The following is a 21,263-nucleotide window of genomic DNA, read 5'->3' as shown; positions in this document are numbered from 1 at the left end:
AGGCGATGTACAGCATATTGTTGTACCTGCAACAATATGCTGTACATCTGTACATTCTGTGTACCTGCGTTTGCCTCTCTCGTTATTTACACTACGTGTGCAAATCGGTGGGCGGGGCTAAAGAGGCAGTGCTGTAGAAGCAGGCGTTGATCTTTTCCTGCAGAGGCAGTGTTTAGCCACACTATTACGTCATAAAGTGGCGCATTCCACAACCTGTTATGGCAGATTGGCTTCAATATAAGCTGTTTTTAGACTAACGAGAAAGTTTTGAGTTCTGAAACTTACAGAATGTTTATATAGTACAATGTCTCTTATATGTCAAAAAAAAATTTGATTTCTCAGTTCATGACCCCTTTAAATTTTAGCTGTTGTTCACTAATAAACTTCCGTTCTTCCTTATCTCGCAAATTGTATTTACAGTCATGTTTTGCTTATTGGTTTTGTGACTGAAGTTGCCAAACTCGAATTGAACACTGGAATGAATGAGATATGAGAGAAAAATATACCCGTTTGCAGTTATGTTATGAAAACATTTTCAGTCTTTGGACTTGTTAAACCTTTGGATGTTAATGTAGACTATACTGGGGTGTTCCACCCTGTTCCTGCAGATACTATGTTGCCGAGTTTTGTTCCAGTCTGTTCCAACACCCATGCCTCTTACTGTCAAGCAAGACCTTGGATTAGGTTTGGAGCGAAACCCAGAAAGACTGGGTTTTCAGGAACAGGGTTGATTGCCTCAGTTCAATATGGCTATTTAGTCTCATCATGTTTTCATCTGTGAATGTTATGTTCTTGTCCACTTGTAGGGGATTATGCTGGCTTTCCAGGCTGCGGCCTGCTCAGGCTACACAGCACCTACCGGCATGACCTCAAGATCTATGCCTCTGATGAGGGCAGGGTGCAAATGACTGCTGCTGCCTTTGCGAAGGTCTTTAGTCACAACAAATACAGGTCGTCTAAGGTTTAAAGATATTAAGTTGTCAGAGGATGTTAAGTTGGTGTTGGTTGTCTGGCTGTCAGGGTCTCTTGGCACTGGAAGGGGAACTGACACCGATCCTGGTCCAGATGGTAAAGAGTGCAAATATGAACGGCCTGCTGGATAACGATATCGAATCCCTCAGTGGCTGTCAGCAGAGGGTTAAGGCCAGACTTCACGAGATCATGCAGAAAGATGAAATCTTCACAGAAGAAGACTTTGACAGGGTAAATCGAAGCATCAGACGGCTTTTGAACTAAGGGTGTATTCAGCCCTCCGCTGACTTGATATGAAAACACACCTGTGTCCACTTTATCTTATTTGTTTCTCCAGCTGGCTCCAACATGCAGCAGCTCTCTGGTGAACTCTATGAAGGCTGTGGAGAATCCAGTAAGTATGTGTGATCAAGTCTACACGCTTGTCCAGAGCCTCACCTCACAGATCCGCAAAAGACTTGAAGACCCCAAATCAGCAGGTGATTGCTCTGTGCTCATAGAAGAGTGAAAAACACATTAAAAGGCCAAAAGGAGTAACTTGTGAAAAAAAGACCTGAGTAAGTGAGTTGGTGTTGCCTTTCAGATTTACAGCTGTACCACAGTGAGACACTGGAGATGATGCTGCAGCGCTGGTCTAAGTTGGAAAGGGACTTCCGCATGAAGAGTGGCCGCTACGACATCAGCAAGATTCCTGACATTTATGACTGTGTTAAGTATGACGTGCAGCACAACATATCTCTAGGCCTGGAGGACACATACGAACTCTTCAAGCTCTCTAGAGCACTAGCCAACATTGTCATACCACAGGTGTGTGAGAAAATTCTGAAACTCATGAACTCATACAGCATTTCCTCAGAGCTGAAGATTTATTTTTATACAGTTTTTACATAGTTGCTTTAGCAACAGGTTTGTTTGAATACCGATATTTCTCCAAATATTTTCACTAGCTCTAGCTATTGCTTTGTTTGGGGAAAAAAAAAATCAGTTAAAATATTTTTTCACATATAACTCAGTCCTTGGATACCACAACAAAAAGTTAAATCTAAAAATTTAGTCCAACAGATAATCTTACTATTATCAATAGTCCAACTAACAGCCGTGTTATTTTAGTATCATTGACATACTAGTTTTTGTTAATATTCTGAATTCGATTTTATTTTTATATTTTCTGTTTTCATTTTAATTTTAGTTAGAGTTTTAGTAATTTTGTGTTGTTTTTGTAATTTAAATAAAATTAAAAAAAGTATATATTTGAGTGTTTCAACTGTACTACAACTGTCCTTCAAACTACTTTTTTAGGAGTACGGCATTAATAAGGTGGAGAAGCTGGATATTGCGTATGCCTACTGTCTGCCTTTAGTGAAGAAGATTCAGCTTGACCTTCAGAGGACACATGAGGACGAGTCTGTAAACAAGCTGCATCCACTGTGAGATGCCCTGTTTTGTCAATCTCATCTCTTTTCTTTTATTTGATCTCTTCTATTGAGCATGAGAGCTCACACTTGTCCATCTCTTTGTGTCCCAGATATTCACGTGGAGTGCTGTCACCAGGCAGGCATGTCCGAACTCGGCTGTATTTCACGAGCGAGAGTCACGTCCACTCACTGCTTAGCATCTTCCGTTATGGTGGCCTATTGGATGTAAGTATCATAGCACATTAGAAATTAATAGATTTTAAATGTAGTAAATTCCAACTTCATCATTACATCAAATGAAAGCTCTTGATGAGCTCTTTTTACTGCCAAAAGGACACAAGTGAATTCATAATTGGAGTTATTCATTAGAAACCAAAAGAATTAACACTGAAAATACTAAGCCAGTTGGTGCCAAAAGGGTGTAACTGCACTTATGCCACTTTGGCATTGAGAAATGTATTGAGGGTAAAGTCAAAATGACTGACACAACAAGTAAGCCTGGTAGGTCAACCATGAGAAGAAAGCAGTTTTTAACTACTGAAGTACTCCATGCTAAAGTGTACTTCTTTTTCAAAAGGGTAGAGAAGTGCAGAAGCTATAGCAGTAGTACAAATGAAAAGTAAAAGAGAGAACAAGAGCACTTTTTTAAGCAATTGTCTTTGATTGTGGTATCAGTTGAGTGTTAAAGGATGCATGATGTTTCAGGAGGAGAAGGACCAGCAGTGGAAGAGAGCCATGGATTATCTGAGTGCAGTGTCTGAGCTCAACTACATGACCCAGATCGTCATAATGCTCTATGAAGACAACAATAAGGTACATCCTGCTCTCACTGTCCGTTCTGCTCCTTTGAGGCACAGAATAAACATAAGTGAACTGTAATAACTGAGCTGTAAAATGTTTTATGTTTGAGTGGGGACTGTGCAGTCTCAATAGAGTGCTTCAAAGAAATGGGACAATTGTGATATTTTGTTAACTCAGGACCCATCCTCTGAAGAACGCTTCCATGTGGAACTGCATTTCAGCCCTGGGGTCAAAGTATCTGAGGAGGAGAGCGCTCCGATGGGCTTTGGCTTCCGACCAGCCTCTGCTGAAGTATACAGACTTTCCTTTTTTCCTTTTTCTCATTATGTTTGGATTAGATTGTTGTTCAGCTAATGATAGCTAGGTTTGTTTGCTGAAGTTTCCATGTCTGTGTTTGTGTGTGTTCACATAGAATGATCAGAAGCAAACAGACCCTGGTAGTTTGGAAAATCTCGTACAAGATGAGCCTGACCGCGCTTTGCCCCTTTCAGAGGCCATCAGCACCCAGAGGAAATCCCCTCTGATCCGGAACCGCAAGACTGGCTCCATGGAGGTATCTCACTCAGCCACCTACTATGCCAACCACTGAACAGTGTGCTTTAAAAAAACTTTTATAAATCTCTGTGGTGTCAAATTGACAGAATCAGGCTGGGTTTTCTTCATTTGTTGTGTGCACAGGTCCTGTCAGAAAGCTCGTCCTCTAAAGGGGGCAGCTATCGCCTCTTCCCCTCCTGCTCACGTCAGTCTCCAGAGATGAAGCAGAGCGGATTAGGTTGGTATCGTGTGTCTGTTTCTCACTCAGCCTCAACAACTGCTGTTTATCTCTTCTCCCTGACAGGAAATCACCCTCTGAATCCAATGCAACACTATATTGCATGTTATTTCGGGTGTAAAATCCATTAGCTGACTGCTTTCATTGATGTTACCAAGGAAATTGGTGGATACAAATTTTGGATCCAGAGATGGAGTTTGGTGTGGGAGTGGGATGTTGTTCATTTTTAGACATCTTGGTGGAATCATTCTGTGTTTCTGCTCTATTCTAAACTAGTGCTCTGATCTCTGATGTCAGTTTAGTTGGTTATCTTGACGCAAAGCTGTTACCTATGAAAGAAAGTGCCATGAATATTTCCTGCAGTTTTAAAACTTAAAAGTTTTGCATGGAAAAAAACACATTTGACAAGGGTGTAAATGAGTAAATAATCCTGCATGCAGTCAGACATATTTCATACCTAACTATCTGTAGATTTGAAATTATTAATTTGTCTAATCATATATTTACTATCAATGACATGTGAACGCTGACGTTCATATACTCATATACTCGTTCATATGACTCATATACTGAGCATACTCATCTGCCATATCACTGAAGTTGTTTTTTTTTTTGTATTTATTTATTTATATTTTATTTTTTCATAATTGTTCCTAATAGATATAAGGTATATACTTTCAAGAATATTTCCCTGGCAAGAACATTGCTTCTGTCTTTTGTTAATTAGATTTTGCTCTACTAAGCTTCTGTCATCGATGTCCGCCAAACCGCAATGGTTTTGGCACGAGTCATATATTATGGCTTTATAATCCTCTCACTCTCTCTGCAGTAACTGTTGTGTTTTGATTAATAAGTGCATGTGGTTGGTGTGCACACTAATTCCATGATCTAACCCCCTCTGCAGGCTCTCAGTGCGCTGGCCTCTTCAGCACCACCGTCCTGGGGGGCTCCTCTAGTGCCCCCAACCTTCAGGACTACGCACGCACACACCGCAAAAAATTATCCTCGGGCAGTTTGACCTATAAAGACGGTATGTGCTCAGTCCAGCTCCTTCTCTCATAGAGATAATAAAAGAGTTTAGAAGCTAGAAACTAGTTAAAGGGCACTTCCTGTAAATGTGAGTAATGTATATTTTAGGATTAAGAACATTCATTGCATAAGGTCTTGAGTGTGTATCACACATCTTGCTGTCATACTCAACATTTCACGTCTGGTTCATTTTCACGATCTTGAATGTGTGGTGTCCAAAAACTCGTGGGGTCTACAGTGCCATTCATCGTCTTTCATAAATAATGTCTTTGTTGACTTGTCATTTGTCATATTTTGTGAGCAGTGTTTTATTTTTGACATCATTTAATTGGAAACACATATGTTTATGTACCATTGCAGGAATCCAAAAAAGTTTGAAGCAAAAACATGGTAAAAATGTAGATTTTGTGAACAGCAAACTGAATATAAACTCTGACCTTGCCTTCCACTATATAAAGGGGCTATTTGCTACATGATCACTTTTTACAATTCAGACTCAGATACAGTGGGTATAGAAAAGAATCACTCCCCTTTAAAATAATTACATTTTGTTGCCTTGCAGCCTGAAGTGTATGGAATGCCAAAGCTGAATTCATTAGAAATAAATAATGTACAAAGAAATGTAAAACAGCAAATATAAATAAATAAATATACGAAGAAAAGTAAAAAAAGCAAAAATAAATAATTATTTATAATTTTATATCCTTATTTATGTATTTTTAATTTTTTTTCCACATTAATTTTTTATTTTATTTATTTATACATTTCTTTATTTCCACATTTATGTATTTATTTACGTATTTATTTATTTATTTATTTCCAAATTTATTTATTTCTACATTTATTTATTTCTACATTTCTTTGTCAGTAGGGTAATGAAGAGGGCGTGTTTTACCTCAGGAATAGCAATCTAGCCAGAGTAGGCCAGGGGTAAGCTTTGAGGCCTCTTCATCGCTGTCTATAGCGCATTGTGATTGGATGTTTACCCTGTCAATACAGGAGACAAACCAATGGGCCACTGGCTGCTCGCTTTCCTGGCGTGATGGTCCTCGGCACAAAAACAAAAAAAACCTTCTGTCGGCCCACCGGGAAAATGCCCGGTATGCCCGATTACCAATCCAGCCCTGATCACAGGTTATTATTTCAATTTCACGTGGGGGTTTGTTTCGGCTGGGAAGCATGCAATCTGTGATCGAGTGCATTTGCTGAAGCTCGCGAAAGCCTGCAATCGCTTTCTTATGCACGCTGTTTTTTTTAGGTTTCACTATCAACGCATACAACGCATGTTTCAAAGATTCGGGATAGAAGGAGACATCAGTTAGTTACTGTAGAAGATTTGTCGCCTCGCGCCACTTCCCGTAATGGGTTCTCTTGGTGTAGAATAAGATTTTGGCCATATTGCCCATCTAAATCATTCATCCCACACTATCAACAGGCGCATCATCTAGGCTTACACGTCTTGTACTTCGTTTGGGCACCACAAGGTGTCACTGTGGCCTCAAAGCTTACCCCTGGCCTACTCTGGCTCGATTGCTATTCCTGAGGTAAAACACGCCCTCTTCATTACCCTACTGACAAAGAAATTTAGAAATAAATAAATGCGAAAATAAATAAATGTAGAAATACATAATTAAATATATTTTGTATATTTATTTATTTATTTATATTAGCTTACACCAAATACACAAAATAATGTTATTTTTTAGCAACATCATATAACCCCTTTAATTACAGCCTTTAGTCTGCTGGGATTTGTCTCTATTAATTTTGCACATCTAGACTTTGCAATATTTGCTAACTCTTCTTTGCAGAACTGCTCAAATTCAGTTTAATTTGATGGTGAGCATTTGTGGACTGCAGTCTTCAAGTCATTCCACAGATCTTCAGTGGGGTTTTAGTCTGGGCTCTGACTAGGCCATGCAAGGAAACAGGATATTACCAGCTCCATGCTTTACTGCAGGAATGCTGTTATTTGGATGGTGAGATGGATTGGATTTCCACCTGACATATCGTTTGGTGTTGAGGGAGTGACGTTCTGATCCAGGGAGGGTCTGTGTTTTACCAAATACTTTCCACTTCTTAATAATAGACTTCACTGTGCTTCTAGGCATTGATAAAGCCTTTGCCATTTATTTGAATCCATCTCCTGACTTGTGCCTGTCCACAACTTTATCCCAGAGATCTTTTGACAGTGCCTTGCCACCCATAGTTGATTGTTTGCTTCAGTTGCACTACCAAGGACTGAAATGCTCCAGGAAAGCTCTTTTCATGCTGAGCGGATCAAAATGCCCACAGCTGATCACAGCTGAAAGTCAGATAGCTTTGTGTGCCATTGAGAAGGTGGTTAGCGACACCTGATTGAGTTTACAAGTCATTTTTAGGAGGGTGTGATCCTTTTTCCAACTCAGTTGGTGATTCTGTTTTTTGTTTTTTTTTCTGACATGTTGGTGTTATATCTTTCGCTTGGATGTTATAAGTTGCACAAATACAGCTGGATAAAAACAAAAAACTGTGTCCGTCTTCATTTCAGGCTGAAAAGCAACAAAATGTGATTATTTTAAAGGGGGAAATTCTTTTCTATACCCACTGTACACTACCGTTCAAATGTCTGAGGTATGTAATTTTTTTTTACATGTTTGGAAAGAAATCTTATATGTGCAAAAATACAGTAAAAACAGTAATATTGTGAAATGTTACATCTTAAAATCTGTTTTCTATACATTATATTTTATATTATGTAGAATGTATATTAAAAGGTTATGTATTCCTATTATGGCAAAGCTGAATTTTAGCAGTCTTCATTGTCACATGACCCTTCAGAAATCATTCTGATATGCTGATTTGGTGCTTAAGAAACATTTCTTACTATTATCAATGTTGAAAACAGTCGTGCTGCTTAATATTTTTGTGGAAACCTTGCTACATTTTTTCAGGATTTAAAGAACAGAAAGTTCAAAACAACATCATGTATATGAAATAGAAATTTTTTGTAATATTATTTTCTGTCACTTTTGATCAAATTCAGTTCATCCTTGCTGAATAAAAGTATTAATTTCTTTAAAAAAAAATCTTATTGATCCCAGACTTTTGAACAGTAGTGTATATTGCAGTTGTATCACATCACTTTATTTGGTAACACTTTACAATAAGATTCTATATGTTAACACTAGTTAACACATTTTACAGCATCTTGTTAATCTTGGTTAATATTATATGTAGGAATTTACAATAAATTTGTAACATTTCAAGCTTTTAACATTAACTAATGTATTATTTAAAAAATTCGAATTAACAATGAACAATAACATTAACCTAAACTAATACATACTGTAAAAATGACTGGTGATTATTAGTCTTGATACTTGATGTTAATAAACTGAACCTTATTATAAAGGGTTACCCAATATTACTAAATTCGATAAGTGGCCATTAGCTTTGGATTTCACTCTAATTTGGTATTTTATCTGAAACTGCATTGACAAATTGTCTCTCCGGTCCATACTGGAGTGCTCTCACATCCCCCGATTCCTTCCAGAATGTTCAGTTTGTACGCTCATGGTGAATCCTATTGTCCACAAGGTGTCAGTGTGACAGTGTTTGGAGTTCTCCCTGTTTCAGTTCCCATTTCCTGTGTCTTGTTTTGTTTACGGCTGTTTTGCAGTTCTAACTTTACTCTTCCATTTGTTGCTATCGTATACATGAGCCTGTTCATTTAACCGTATTAGCTTCAGTTAAAATCTCTGGCTGGTCTCTAGGACTGGCCGGTCATAGAACACGATCCCCAGTCTCTTTGTCTTCACTGTTGTGTGTGGTTGTGTCCTGTGAAGGCATGTGCTGTTACCCTACAGACTCCCAAAGTTGCTTACAGAAGCGAGGGGTCGATCTGACCGTCTCCAGCTTTTCATGATTCTGTCCAACATTTTGTTTGTTCTGAGAGATGACGTCTGATAAGATGGCATCTGTATTTATAGTAGAGAAGTGCCCATAAAGTGACAAGCCGAAAATATTACTGTAGCCAAAGTGTTATAAATAGATTCACTCGTTTAGAGTGGCAACTATGTGAAGACATTTAAGCAGTTAAGATAAAGATCGTCTTACTGTCATTTTTTTTAAAAATTGAGTTTATTTTCTCTACCTGAGCTAGGAATAGCCTCAATAAACCCATTTGTGAGATTGAAATCTTACTTCTTCGTAATAAGGAACATTGTCACTCTTTAGCTGAAAGTCTAAATCACATTGAGACACTAAACACTGCTCTTCTGCTTTCTGACCCAGTGTTTTTGAGTCTGTAGTCACAGTAGAAACCCAGCCCTACACTCCTCACCCTACTATCCTTGACAGTCTCACACCTTCAGCTCTGTAACACCATCCCCATCCTGTACAGGTGTACTGTAAAATATGGTAACTCTAGTGACCTTTTTTATTTCCTCAGAGTTGTTGTCTATGCCGGCAGTAAAGCGATTTTCTGTGTCGTTTGCAAAGCATCCGACTAATGGTACGTCTGCTTCTCTTCAAGTATATTTCCACTTCCTCCACCTCCCTTTGTTTTGCATGTCAATGGAAAACACTTTTCATTTTGGAATTTTTGGTCGGTTTAGTTTTCTTCTGTTTTCACGTGATTTCTGCCATGTTTCCTTCGACCTCTCCAGTTTCATCATCTTTTTAACCACTCAAACCCTTCCCACATACACCGCTATCGCTATCTGTAACCTCCTGCGGACAGCTCTCACTCTCGCCCAGTGACTCAATGTTAATCAGTTACGGATGACTGTTCGTGTGAATGAGTTTAAACACGTGTTTGTTTTCTGTGATTGATTGTGTGTGCACAAGTCTGTGGGAAGGTGGGTGTATTACACTGCAAAAAAATCATGTTCTTAATCAGTATTTTTGTCTGGTTTTACATTTGGGGAGCAAACTTATATAAGATACACTACGGTTTAAAAGTTTGGGGTCAGTTGATTTTTATTTTCTTGAAAGAAATTAATATTTTTGATCTATTTAATAAATCGTTGCTGTATAAGAATGAGACAGTAAAGACGTTTATAATGTTACAAAACATCTCTATTTCAAATAAATGCTGTTCTGTAGAACTTTCTTTTAAAATAGTATCACAGTTTCCACAAATATTCATATTAAGCAGCACAATCTCAATGTTGATAATAAGAAATGTTTCTTGAGCACCAAATCTGTATATTAGAATGATTTCTGAAGGATCATGTGACACTGAAGAATGAAGTAATGGGTGCTGAAAATTCAGCTTTTCCATCACAGGAATAAATTACATTTTAAAATATATTAAAATAGAAAAAATTTATTTATTTTTATAAATGTAATAATATTTCACTATATTTTTGTATTTTTGATCAAATAAATGCAGACCTCGTGACCATAATAGCTTTTGTTTTCAAAAACATAAAAAAATCTCTCTAACCCCAAACTTTTGAACAGTAGTATATGTCAGAGAGAATATCTTCAATTAATTTGTTAAAAACAATTTGACAGTGCTGAGAAAAACAAGTTAATTTAAGATATATTCTCTGCAAACGAGTTGTAATGTTTTATGTACTATTCTAAAGTAATTAAATTTAGTTTGTAATAAGGATGCTTTGATATTCCTACTGCAAAATAAATACATAAAAATACTACTGATTAAGATAATGATTTCTTTCTCTCGCAATGTACAATTATGAATAGATATTGAAGATAATGAATCTGTACCATTACTGGACAGCACACCAATAACTGAACCCTTCCCCTGTCCACAGTTGTCATTGCTCTGGTATTGTTGGACAGTGTTTTTCACTGTTTTGAAAGTATTTAAATGTAGCAGAAAGTGATTGTTAACAGGGAAATGGTTCACCTGTCACTCTTTTACTCCATTAATCTTCTCTCCAAGTTTATTTAAGATTAATGTTGTTGTGAATTGTAATTGGGTCAAAGACGAGACGTCACCATTTTGGTGTCCGCATCAAATGAAATTGACAAAAGTCCTTTTAAATACATAAAAAAGATGTTAAATGCAAGTGAAGTGTCTACTTTCATATTTCAAATAACTTTTGTAAAAATAAAATGTAAAAAAAATGTTACAAAGCGTAATGGTCCGAACTTTGATTTTTAAAACATATAAAATACCAAGTTACAAATATATATTTGTTTTCTTGGCATTTTCAAATGAGCTGATGATTGATCCTCTGCTGCCATCTACTGGTTATATTGGTAATTTCATGTCATTCTCATCTTAAAAGTCTTTGTTTTCCACAAGGAGACACATTTTTGGTAATTTGTTCATCTTCGAGAATCTTTAAAGTGAATTTTACTGCACAACAGTAGAGTTAAAAAAGTGTTGGCTGTGTTATATTAAAAGGACTATGTCTTATTGTTTTTTTTTAAGTATTTAAATAACCAGGGGACTTTTGTCCCCAAAATGCAGTTTGTCAGAGGTCATTCAGTGTAACAGGAACAAGAAGCCATTCTAGACAAACAGATCAAGAAAATGTGACTGTAAATGTGACAAAAAGTGCACATTAACAATTGGCCACAACAGGTGACCACGATGTGCATTTAATCCTCCAAATATTCGATTACACCTTGTGTCACATATATCTGTGCTGCGTCCCAATGTGCCTACTTATACTACTCCCTTAAAGTATGTACTCTTTTGGTGAAGAAAAAGTACACACTGTTGAGTGTGTAGTAGAAGAGTAGGCAAGCTTTGGGACATACTATCACGTCACACAATTGCGTCTTTAAAGGACCGCTCTGTCGCACCTGTTGCAAGCACCCTGTCACTGTAAACTGGCCTGTTTGGGCAATTTTAGCCATTAGAGTGTGCATGGATCCACACTTCAAAAATCGACCTGAAATAGTAGACCATCCGGTGACTTTTGCCATACTCTTTTCAACATACTATGCTTTTGGACACACTTATTCTAATCTCACATACTATTTAGGATGGATAGTATGAACGTTGAGACACAGGGATAGTCATTCGACAGTCTGTGACATCATCAAATGGCATCTGGAAGACCACCTGGTGTTGCAAGAAAAGTTTATTGCTCTTAAAGATAATTTCACCTTTACAAAAACATGTCATTCAGTAAAATGCCAAAAAAAACACTTTTATTGTTAGATTTTTTTGAAAAATAAGTAGATGTTGTGAATAATTGTGATTAACTTTACTGGCCAAGCTCAGTGTTTGATACAGGTGGCCAGTTGATTGCCTGCAATATAAGCTGAAGTAGAAGTTTTGTCATTCAGGGTAATGTTTTTGTCATTTACACGTCCATTACACTGAATGACAGTATCACTGTGTAAATCACAATTTTAGCATCTTACTTATATAACATATAAATTAGGAATATTTAGCACTGACAAATATATGTTAAACTTAATAAATATTATTATTTTAATGCATGTTTGTATTGTTTAGTGTGTGTTATTGATTAATTTTAGATGCCCACAAACAGAGAGAGCTGCTAGGCACTGTAAAAAGCTAATACAGTAAATGCAGACCTAGTAGCTGTGGTGGCACTCTTAAAGCCCGCTCACACCAAGAACAATAACTGTAAAGATAACTATAATGATAGAGAATAATAGCTTACCAATATTTCTGAACAGAGAGCCCCTTCTCACTACAGTATGTCACAAGTTCAGTAGAGGCCATTGAGGGGATTCTCCACCCAAAATACTGTTCCTGATAATGTCTTTTACGGTATGTTGGCAAAAAGAAAGTATTCATAAATGTATCTGCAAGCAACAATTTTTGAGACAGAGCAAGTCAGAAACAAAGTGACAAGCTAAGCAAGCATGGCAAGCATGCTTATTACTTTTCAACATCTGCTTCTGCCGTCATTTACTCAGGAATATTATTAAAACTAATTTAACGATACAGACTAATACTAAAACATTGCAATTATGGGCACAATGACAATATTACTTTCGTATATGGAAAAACGTCACTCACAGTAACAAACCATGGTCATTCAGCGTAACAGATATATTTATGTAAAAATGAAACAATTTACTTATTCTGACCTGTACTTATTAAAATACATAAAAGAATACATGATCATACTAAATGTTATTATATTTTAAATGACTTTCACTTCCTTACAAAAACGTCTTGCTGACAAATGAGTAAAACCTAAGGACATTAGCAAAGTATAAAGATTTAAAAATGAAACTTAATTGGTATTTGAGGGCTGCACTGTGATCCTTAAATATAGTCTTTTAATTTATCAAATGATTCTTGTTTAAAATATGCCGTATGTAAATATTGTTACACTGAATGACATTTTAGTAGGTGTCTTCTGTAAATTATGGTAAAAAATGTATGATAGTCATTCTTTTTTTTTGCTTAGAAAAACATGAAATTAAACAGGATACATTCTAATGTATGGGGAACATTTAAAGCTGTATTAAACTTTTATTTTTTTTTATGCTTGAAACCCCCTTTTCATCTTTGACCCAATTATGTTAAATGCTGTAAATGTTGAGCTATGAAACCAAGGAGTGTTTTACTCTGGTTTTTCATGGGAAGCAGCTTAAAATCTGAAATGCCACAAACGACAAAGACTAAACATTTCTTTCAAATTGAAATCGACATTTTCAGTTTATGTGATTAAAATGTCCTACCACACTTGCAGATACGGATGAACTAGCCGGTGTCTTTTGTGCTTCTCTACACTTCATTGATAGACACATGTGCTGTGTATAAGCTGCATGTTGATGTTATGTTGGTTAAAATGATCAGTGTTTTCTCTCTCGGTAAAAGAAACGTCTTGCATATGTTGGATGTCTGGAGATGTTGTCTAGTGTAAACAGACCTGAATGGAGGTGATAACAAAGGTCAAGAACAATGCAAAAAACTGCTTGTGAAATGATATGAATTACTGCAGTGTGTTATGTAGGTGTATTTGGACACAGTTCTGTATGTGTTCAGTACATCTCAGGCAGAGCTTAAAGATGGTCCCTGATCCTCCTACACAATCCCCATTCCCTGCCACATCCCACACACTCCTTTCACGTAGGAGCCTACAGCCATGTCTCTGTAGTTATTAAGAAATACTCGTTTACCTTCATGTCTCTGAGATGAGTGCATACTCTTTAAACAAATTCAGTTCATTCAGCCTATATCATTATATTTTTGTGTTTTGCTGGTAAAGTGTGTGCATATGTTGGTCAGGTGGGGATCAAATGTCCCCACGAGGATAGTTAAACCTGTAATCATCTACACTGTTAGCACCTCCCAATGGTACACATGATGAAACGGCTTAATAAAGAGACTGTATAATGTCTTAATAAAAAGCTTAAAGGTTTCTGCAAGGAGTAGGTGTAGTATAGGGTGTTACAAATATAATTAACTGACTTAATATAAATGGAAAATACACAGCATGATATAAAAAACAAATATGTGTATTTGTGTTGGAAGCATTGGTTATGATCTAATGACAAATACTGTTAACCTAATAAAACTCAAGTATGCACTGAGGCAGCTGATTTTTTATTTTTTATTTTTTTCAGGTTGTTGATCCTAAATTTTTTTTATCACCTCAGCTCTTTAATAGATTGTCCTTTATAAATTGCATTAATTAACAACTTTTACAACAAAACTGTACAAATAGAATAATTAGTTTTGTAATATTTTTAAATGATTGAAATAAAATAAGGAATCATTGAATTTTTTTAATTAAATAATTGAATATTCAAATGAAATAGATGAAATCCATATTTGTTACAATCATTAACATTACCAAAAGTGGTGGTATGGTAGAGATCTATAACAAGATATAAAAATGGCCTTTACACTTGCGTTCAAAAGTTTGGGGTCAGTAAGATTAAGTCTTTTATGCTCACGAAGACTGTATTTATTGGATCAAAATACTGTAAAAAAAAAAAAAAAAATTGTAATATCATTACAATTTAAAGCAAATGTTTTCTGATTTAATATATTTAGAAATATTTAAAAACTATTTTCCTGTGATGGTAAAGCTGAATTTTCAGCAGCCGTTGATATGCTGATTCAGTGCTCAAGAATCAGTTCTTATTATTATCAATGTTTTAAACAGTTGTGCTGCTTAATGTTTTTGTAGAAACTATACATTTTGTCAGGATTCTTTGATCAACAGAAAGTTTAAAAGGACAGCATTTATTTGAAATAGTCAATTAAATGGATCCTTGCTAAATAAAATACTTTTTTCAAAGAAAAAAATCCTACTGACCCCAAATTTTTTGTGTCATAGTGTAGTCTAATAGGGGTGTGATGTTTGACTCCTCTGAGCACTTTATTCACTTCAGGCACACAGGATGATGCTTCTGCCATGGCGGTTCAACCACCTCTATGGTGGTCTGGCTCAGGTAATGATATCTTTGTCCCACTGATGCTTTAATTCAGTCTAGCTGATTGAGTTAATCGACTGGGCCTAACTACACAGTGTCCATTTGCATGCTCAAGAATTCACAGTGTGAAGAAAAATAGATTTGTTTTGAAGTTCTCAATGTCAGTGTGGGTATGTAGACCATTTCTGTGTGTAGCTTAGTGAGTTGTTCCTTGAATCCCTTGTGGTCTTGTGCCTTAATCGATGGATGTTGACCCCAGGAGATGGTACTGTTTCCTCTGCACAGTACATGGTTTGTGAATGAAAGCTGTGGACTACAACGGACTTAAGTGATGCTGTGTGTCTGCTTGAGATTATCAGTCACTCAGGCTAACTCTGTTTAGGTGTGTTTAAATGTGGACAAGCGTCTGTTAAACTGTGGCAGACCTGTTGTGGGGAGCTTTTCTGATGGCATGCTAAGTAATGAAACGGTAATCTCTGTCCACAATGTCCCCATGAGGACCCCACGCCCTCAGCCGTCTGCTTTTCAAACCCCCTACTCTCCACTCTTTTCTTCCCTGCTCTGCCTCTTCTTCCTCAGAACCCCTGGAAGAGCACCAGGTAGCCCAGCTGCTGAGGCGCTTTTCCACCGACCCCAATATTGGCCACCCGTTCTGTTTGGACAGTGCTTTGGCCCACCACCTCCATCAGTCGCTTTTCCACCGACCCCAATATTGGCCACCCGTTCTGTTGGACAGTGCTTTGGCCCACCACCTCCATCAGTGCTCCTACCATCTCCGCCTCTTCCGCAACTGGTTAATCTCTGGCCAGGACCCACTAGAGTACCTCTACGGTCAGCGCTGCGGAGGTCCCTCCGTGCCCTGCTGTGCCGTGACTGCAGTAATGACCGCTGCCACAGCCGCCTTAGCTTTGCTCTAGCGCCTCTGCTGTTTGAAGCATGCTTGTGTTTTTTTGGAAAAGCAGCTTGCAGTGACACGGCTCACATATTTTTTTTTCTTTTTTTTTTTAATTGAAGTTTATGTAGGTTTTTTTTTTTTTTTAGCTATATAGGTATAAAATATATAGGTATAAATAAAAAAAATGTTGTGATTAATCTTGTGTTTTGGCCTTAACATAATACATCTAAAATTAAATTAGCTGTAATTCACCTCCTAAGCTGTTTTCCTTTCAATAGGATCACCACTGTTTGAAAGTTTGGGGTCAGTAAGGATTTATTTATTTATTTATAAAAACTAAAACTTTATTCAGCAAGGATGCATTAAATTGATCAAAAGTGTCAATAAATACTTTCTCATTGTTACGAGAAGATTCTATTTCAAATAAATGTTAAACTGAATAAAAATAGCCTCTCTATTCATCAAACAATCTTGAAAAAAATGTATCACAGTTTCCACAAAAAAATATTAAGCAGCACAACTATTTTCAACATTGATAATAATAAGAAATGATTCTTGTACACCAAATCAGCATATCAGAATGATTTCTGAACGATCATGTAAATTCTGAAAATTCAGCTTTGCCTTCACAGGAATCAATTACACCTTAAAATACATTAAAATAGAAAACAGTTATTTCAAATTGTAATAATATTTCACAATATTGCGGCTTTTACAGTACTTTTGATCAAAAAATGCAGCATTGGTAAGCACAATAGACTTTTGAAAAACATTCAAAACTTTTGAATGGTAATGTAGTACATTCAATTCCTCTAGTAATAAAAGAGAACAAAATAATATAAAAAAAATATATCACCCTCTTAGGTGATATTTCAGACTTTTTGAGAGAAATGAATTCCACCAAACAAAAGAGTGTAAATGACTTTTGTTAAAGGTCCCAGTCAGATTTAATTAAAATTAACATGAATTCATAAATTAATACTCATGCAAATTATTCAGACCAGTATTTATAAAGCGGACAGAACAGATTTAAACATGTCTGTACAGGAGAGGTTGGAGTAGCATTAGGGTGATCTCCCACTGCTGTGTGTTGGGGTGTGTGGTGTGGCAGATGCATGCCAGTGGCATCTTATTGCAACTGTGTCAGCTTACAGTCGCATCGGCTCTCTGACGTATCAGAAATGACTGACTTGCATGATAGTGGCACATGATTTGCATGCCACAGGCTTCCAGGGATTTGATAAATAAAATACTGCAATTCTCTCTTCCAAATGTGAGTTTTCACTTTTCACTTTTTTCCACAATGATTAATCAAACCTCTATTACTTCATACATAATCATACATGCACATTGTTATTATTTGAATTTTTTACTAAATTCTCCAGAATTCAGGGTCACTTTCATAAGTAATAGTCATAAGTGATGTATTGTCATGAAATCATATCTCCTTTTATAAAATTCACGCACTGATTACGTGATGATCCACAGGTGCAGTTCTCACATTCATTCCTGTTTTTATTATTATTGTCTCTGCCAGCTCCCTCCTAATTTACATGTGTTACATTGTTATTATTTGAATTTTTTACTAAATTCTCCAGAATCCAGGGTCACTTTCATAAGTAATAGTCATAAGTGATGTATTGTCATGAAATCATATCTCCTTTTATAAAATTCACGCACTGATTACGTGATGATCCACAGGTGCAGTTCTCCCATTCATTCCTGTTTTTATTATTGTCTCTGCCAGCTCCCTCCTAATTTACATGTGTTGCTTTAATCTACATTAAGAGTGTGGTTTTTCAACTAAAAGAAGTGCATAGAGACTCTAACAACTAATTAAAGGGACTTTTTTTGTTTTACTTGAAGTTGTGTGAGTGTGACATTACGACCAAACTGTGTAATTGTCTTTATTTTTAAATGTAGATTTAGATTTCCTGTGCAATACACGATAAGTCTTGAATGAATGATAAGAGGATGTGGTGGGTTTGTTTGCGTGCGTGTACGGTGTGTCTGAATGTTTTCCGCCCGTGACTATGGTTCTGTCACGAACAAGGGTTTGGCAGTAGGTGGAATGACTGTTGACACTGGTTCAGTGGTAATAGACTGTTGTGTCACTCTGGGTGCACACTGACGTCTGGATAGAGGACTGTCTTCTCTCATCACTTCTCTCATCTGCAGGTTTTGAAGGCTGCTCCATGGTGCCTTCCATCTACCCCCTCGAGACCCTCCACAACTCACTCTCACTCAAACAAGTCAACGAGTTCCTGACGACTATGTGTGAGAATGCAGGAGATTCCCACACCAGGACAACCAGAGGTGATGCCCATAGCACCACTCTAACATGGCATACATTTAATTAGGACAGTTTTAGGTCAGTCGCAGTTCTTTTGATACTGAAATAATGCACCTGTGTCCTAACTGTATGTGTGTTTGTCTCCCCTCCTGTAGCTCTCTCAGCCATGTTTGACTCCCAGAACCAGCCCACAGGGGACTCTTACATCCCTCACAGAGTGCTGTCCTCCTCTGTTTCACTGCGCCAGCGTTCTGATCGGCCACCGTGGTGTGAGTACTGCTGCCCTTAGCTACTTCACGTGGAGAAAACTCATTAAAACGTAGCCATTGTGCTAACATGTTACATATATGTTGGATGGACCTGATGTACAAATGATGTTTAATATATCACTGTGCAATTGCAAGCTAAATTCATACTTTTTGTGTGTGTTGGAATATGATTATTGCCTTCAGCGAAGTAACAAAGTTGACAGTAAAGGGGTTGACCGTACTTGTGCTCAAGATTGTGCTTAGAATGAGAATTAAATGTTGATATGTTATACAAACTTTTCAGTTATCAGTTGTTTACTATGCAAGGCTATTGAAACAGTGCTGACATTTTAAACACAATGATAAAATGGTGAAAAATATGAGGCTATAGCTTGTATTGAAGCCCTTGTGAAAAAGAGTTGCGCTTCAGTGTATTGAATGTGCACTTGTAGTGTTCTTCAAATCTTACCAGTATGTTTAAAAAAACACACAAAAAAACGTACTTGCAGATAATAACATAAGGCTACTTAAGTCTACCCTAAAGAAAGTACAATTTCAAGACTGTTTAAAAAGTGCACTTTGTAATAATGTGTCAAATCCAAGTATATCTTAAATTATTGTTTTAATAATCTTTTGTCAGGCTTAAAAGAAGTACACTTATTTTGATTTGTTGACCAACATACACGTGTAGCGTGCTTGATTATAATTTTAACTAGTGTGTTATTTGATATTACATTTGAAGTTAATATATTTTAAAAGTACCAACTTAAAGCTTCATCATTACTAATTTGTAATTACAAATATATTAAAGTACATTTCATTAAAAATTACATTACATTAAAGTGTATTTTAGTAATCTACAAAAATATAAATAGATCTTAATTTTCTTTTCTTTTTTTATCAAAATGTGCATATTTGCTAATACAGCAAAAAGTTGTGAAAGCACAGGGCTGAAACACGAAAAAAGACATTCTCATTATGATAGAAAACAGAAAAAAAAACATTTTAAAGTAAAGTTACTGAATTTGTGTTGATGCGTTTAGAAAAACATCTAGAGTAACACATAGTAAAAGTTGGCACTATTCATTGTTAAAGTCATTTTTTGCACACATATACAGTATATATGAGAGACACAAATGGCACCACTATTGCAAAACGAGCCAAATAATGTGTGTGTTTGTGTGTATTTCTCCATGCAGACAGCAGTGGTCCCTCCAGTACGGTGTCAAGCGCCGGCCCTTCGTCTCCCACTACTGCTGACACCTCCCCACGCTTCAGCTTCAGTGAGAAGATCACCCTCACACCGCAGAGCAGCGAGGAGATCCACCCAGCCCCTCACAACAACATCCACTGTGTGTCCTCCACATCTGCACTCAGCAGCACTGAAACCAGCCTCCCTTCTGAGGACCCCCACCCGTCAATACCATCTCCCATCCTGGAGAGACCCCGTGAAATAGCAGTGGACGGCACAGACTCTGCAGGCCAGTGTCTGACAGAGAGCCCCTGCTGTGACGAAGCGCCAAGTCCGGTCCCTGCGGAGCCCAGTGCTCCTTGCTCACACTTGGCCGACAGTCCGCCAACGGAGTCCTTCTGTGGGCTGCCCGGCTCTCTACCTGTGCTCCTGGAGCTCAGAGAGAGCAGCTCAGAGACCGGCTCCAGCGCCCAGACCCCGCTCACCCCTGAGGAGCCAGATGAGTTCTTTGATACGCATGAAACGGTTGATGTGTGGAGGGGAAGCACGGGGACCCTTCCCCACCCTGGCACTCCTCTAGAGGTGGGAGCTCCCCATGTGCCTGAGCCGTGAAGGAAACGCAGACGTGGCAGCTCCCTCATACGTGTGTCCTTCACCCCATCTCAGCACGCTCTCACTGTAGTGCCTCAGACCTTCATAGAGTCCCATACAAGTCAAAGTGGGATTTGCCTACGCAATTTAAGGGAAGTTGAGGAAATGGAGGCCCTCTCTGCGCAGATGCTCCTGTTGAAAATCTGCTTCCTGTGTAACGCCTCACTCTAGTCAAACGGCTAGTGATCAAACATAAGCTGTTAGACACACTGAAATTTTTTTCCGTGCACATATTACCTTCCTCGTCTCCAAATGACTGCATTTTTTCTTCATTAGCTGGTCTGGAAGATATTTTTCAAAGGGACATGGTATTTGATATTAGTCAAGTTGAACTCTTGAATAATGAACTTGCATAGCTTAATGTATTTTAAAGGGATAGTTGCCCTAAAATTAAAATGGTCATCAATTACTCACCCTCACGTCATTCAAAAACCCATAAAACTTTCTTCGAAACACAAATGAAGATGTTTTTAATGAATCCTGAGAGATTTCTGTCCCTCCATGGAAAGTCCATACAACCAACACTTTGACACTGCACTTTCAATAGAGATCAATAGAGAAAAATATCTTCATTTGTGTTTCGAAGATAACCGAGAAAGTCTTGTGGATTTGCAACGGCATGAGGGTGAGTAAAAGAATTTTCATTTTTGAGTGAAC

At 37.4% G+C, this 21,263-nt stretch overlaps 1 protein-coding gene across 4 annotated transcripts in view; it reads left to right on the top strand.

Moving 5' to 3' along the window:
• The window catches only part of LOC107757809 (inositol hexakisphosphate and diphosphoinositol-pentakisphosphate kinase 1-like), a 30,835-nt gene extending 9,799 nt beyond the window's left edge, over positions 1-21,036 (top strand). The window contains exons 15-30 of one of the 4 annotated variants that reach the window (XM_016575396.1): positions 807-928; positions 1,021-1,203; positions 1,310-1,451; positions 1,556-1,779; positions 2,272-2,399; positions 2,498-2,612; positions 3,093-3,200; positions 3,366-3,479; positions 3,601-3,741; positions 3,867-3,960; positions 4,865-4,990; positions 5,350-5,379; positions 9,422-9,484; positions 18,401-18,538; positions 18,671-18,784; positions 19,963-21,036. In XM_016575396.1, the coding sequence (XP_016430882.1) occupies positions 807-928; positions 1,021-1,203; positions 1,310-1,451; positions 1,556-1,779; positions 2,272-2,399; positions 2,498-2,612; positions 3,093-3,200; positions 3,366-3,479; positions 3,601-3,741; positions 3,867-3,960; positions 4,865-4,990; positions 5,350-5,379; positions 9,422-9,484; positions 18,401-18,538; positions 18,671-18,784; positions 19,963-20,567 (2,447 nt within the window). In that variant the 3' untranslated portion in view covers positions 20,568-21,036. Of the gene's footprint in view, positions 1-806; positions 929-1,020; positions 1,204-1,309; positions 1,452-1,555; positions 1,780-2,271; positions 2,400-2,497; positions 2,613-3,092; positions 3,201-3,365; positions 3,480-3,600; positions 3,742-3,866; positions 3,961-4,864; positions 4,991-5,349; positions 5,380-9,421; positions 9,485-18,400; positions 18,594-18,670; positions 18,785-19,962 lie in introns of those variants that run through there. The other 3 variants (XM_016575401.1, XM_016575417.1, XM_016575408.1) reach the window with 3 other exon arrangements.
• The last annotated feature ends 227 nt before the right edge of the window (positions 21,037-21,263 follow it).

This window comes from Sinocyclocheilus rhinocerous, unplaced genomic scaffold (assembly GCF_001515625.1).
Source record: "Sinocyclocheilus rhinocerous isolate Xijiao unplaced genomic scaffold, SAMN03320098_v1.1 scaffold252, whole genome shotgun sequence".
NCBI classification, from domain to species: Eukaryota; Metazoa; Chordata; class Actinopteri; order Cypriniformes; family Cyprinidae; genus Sinocyclocheilus; species Sinocyclocheilus rhinocerous.
This window is presented reverse-complemented; position numbering and strand designations above follow the sequence as displayed.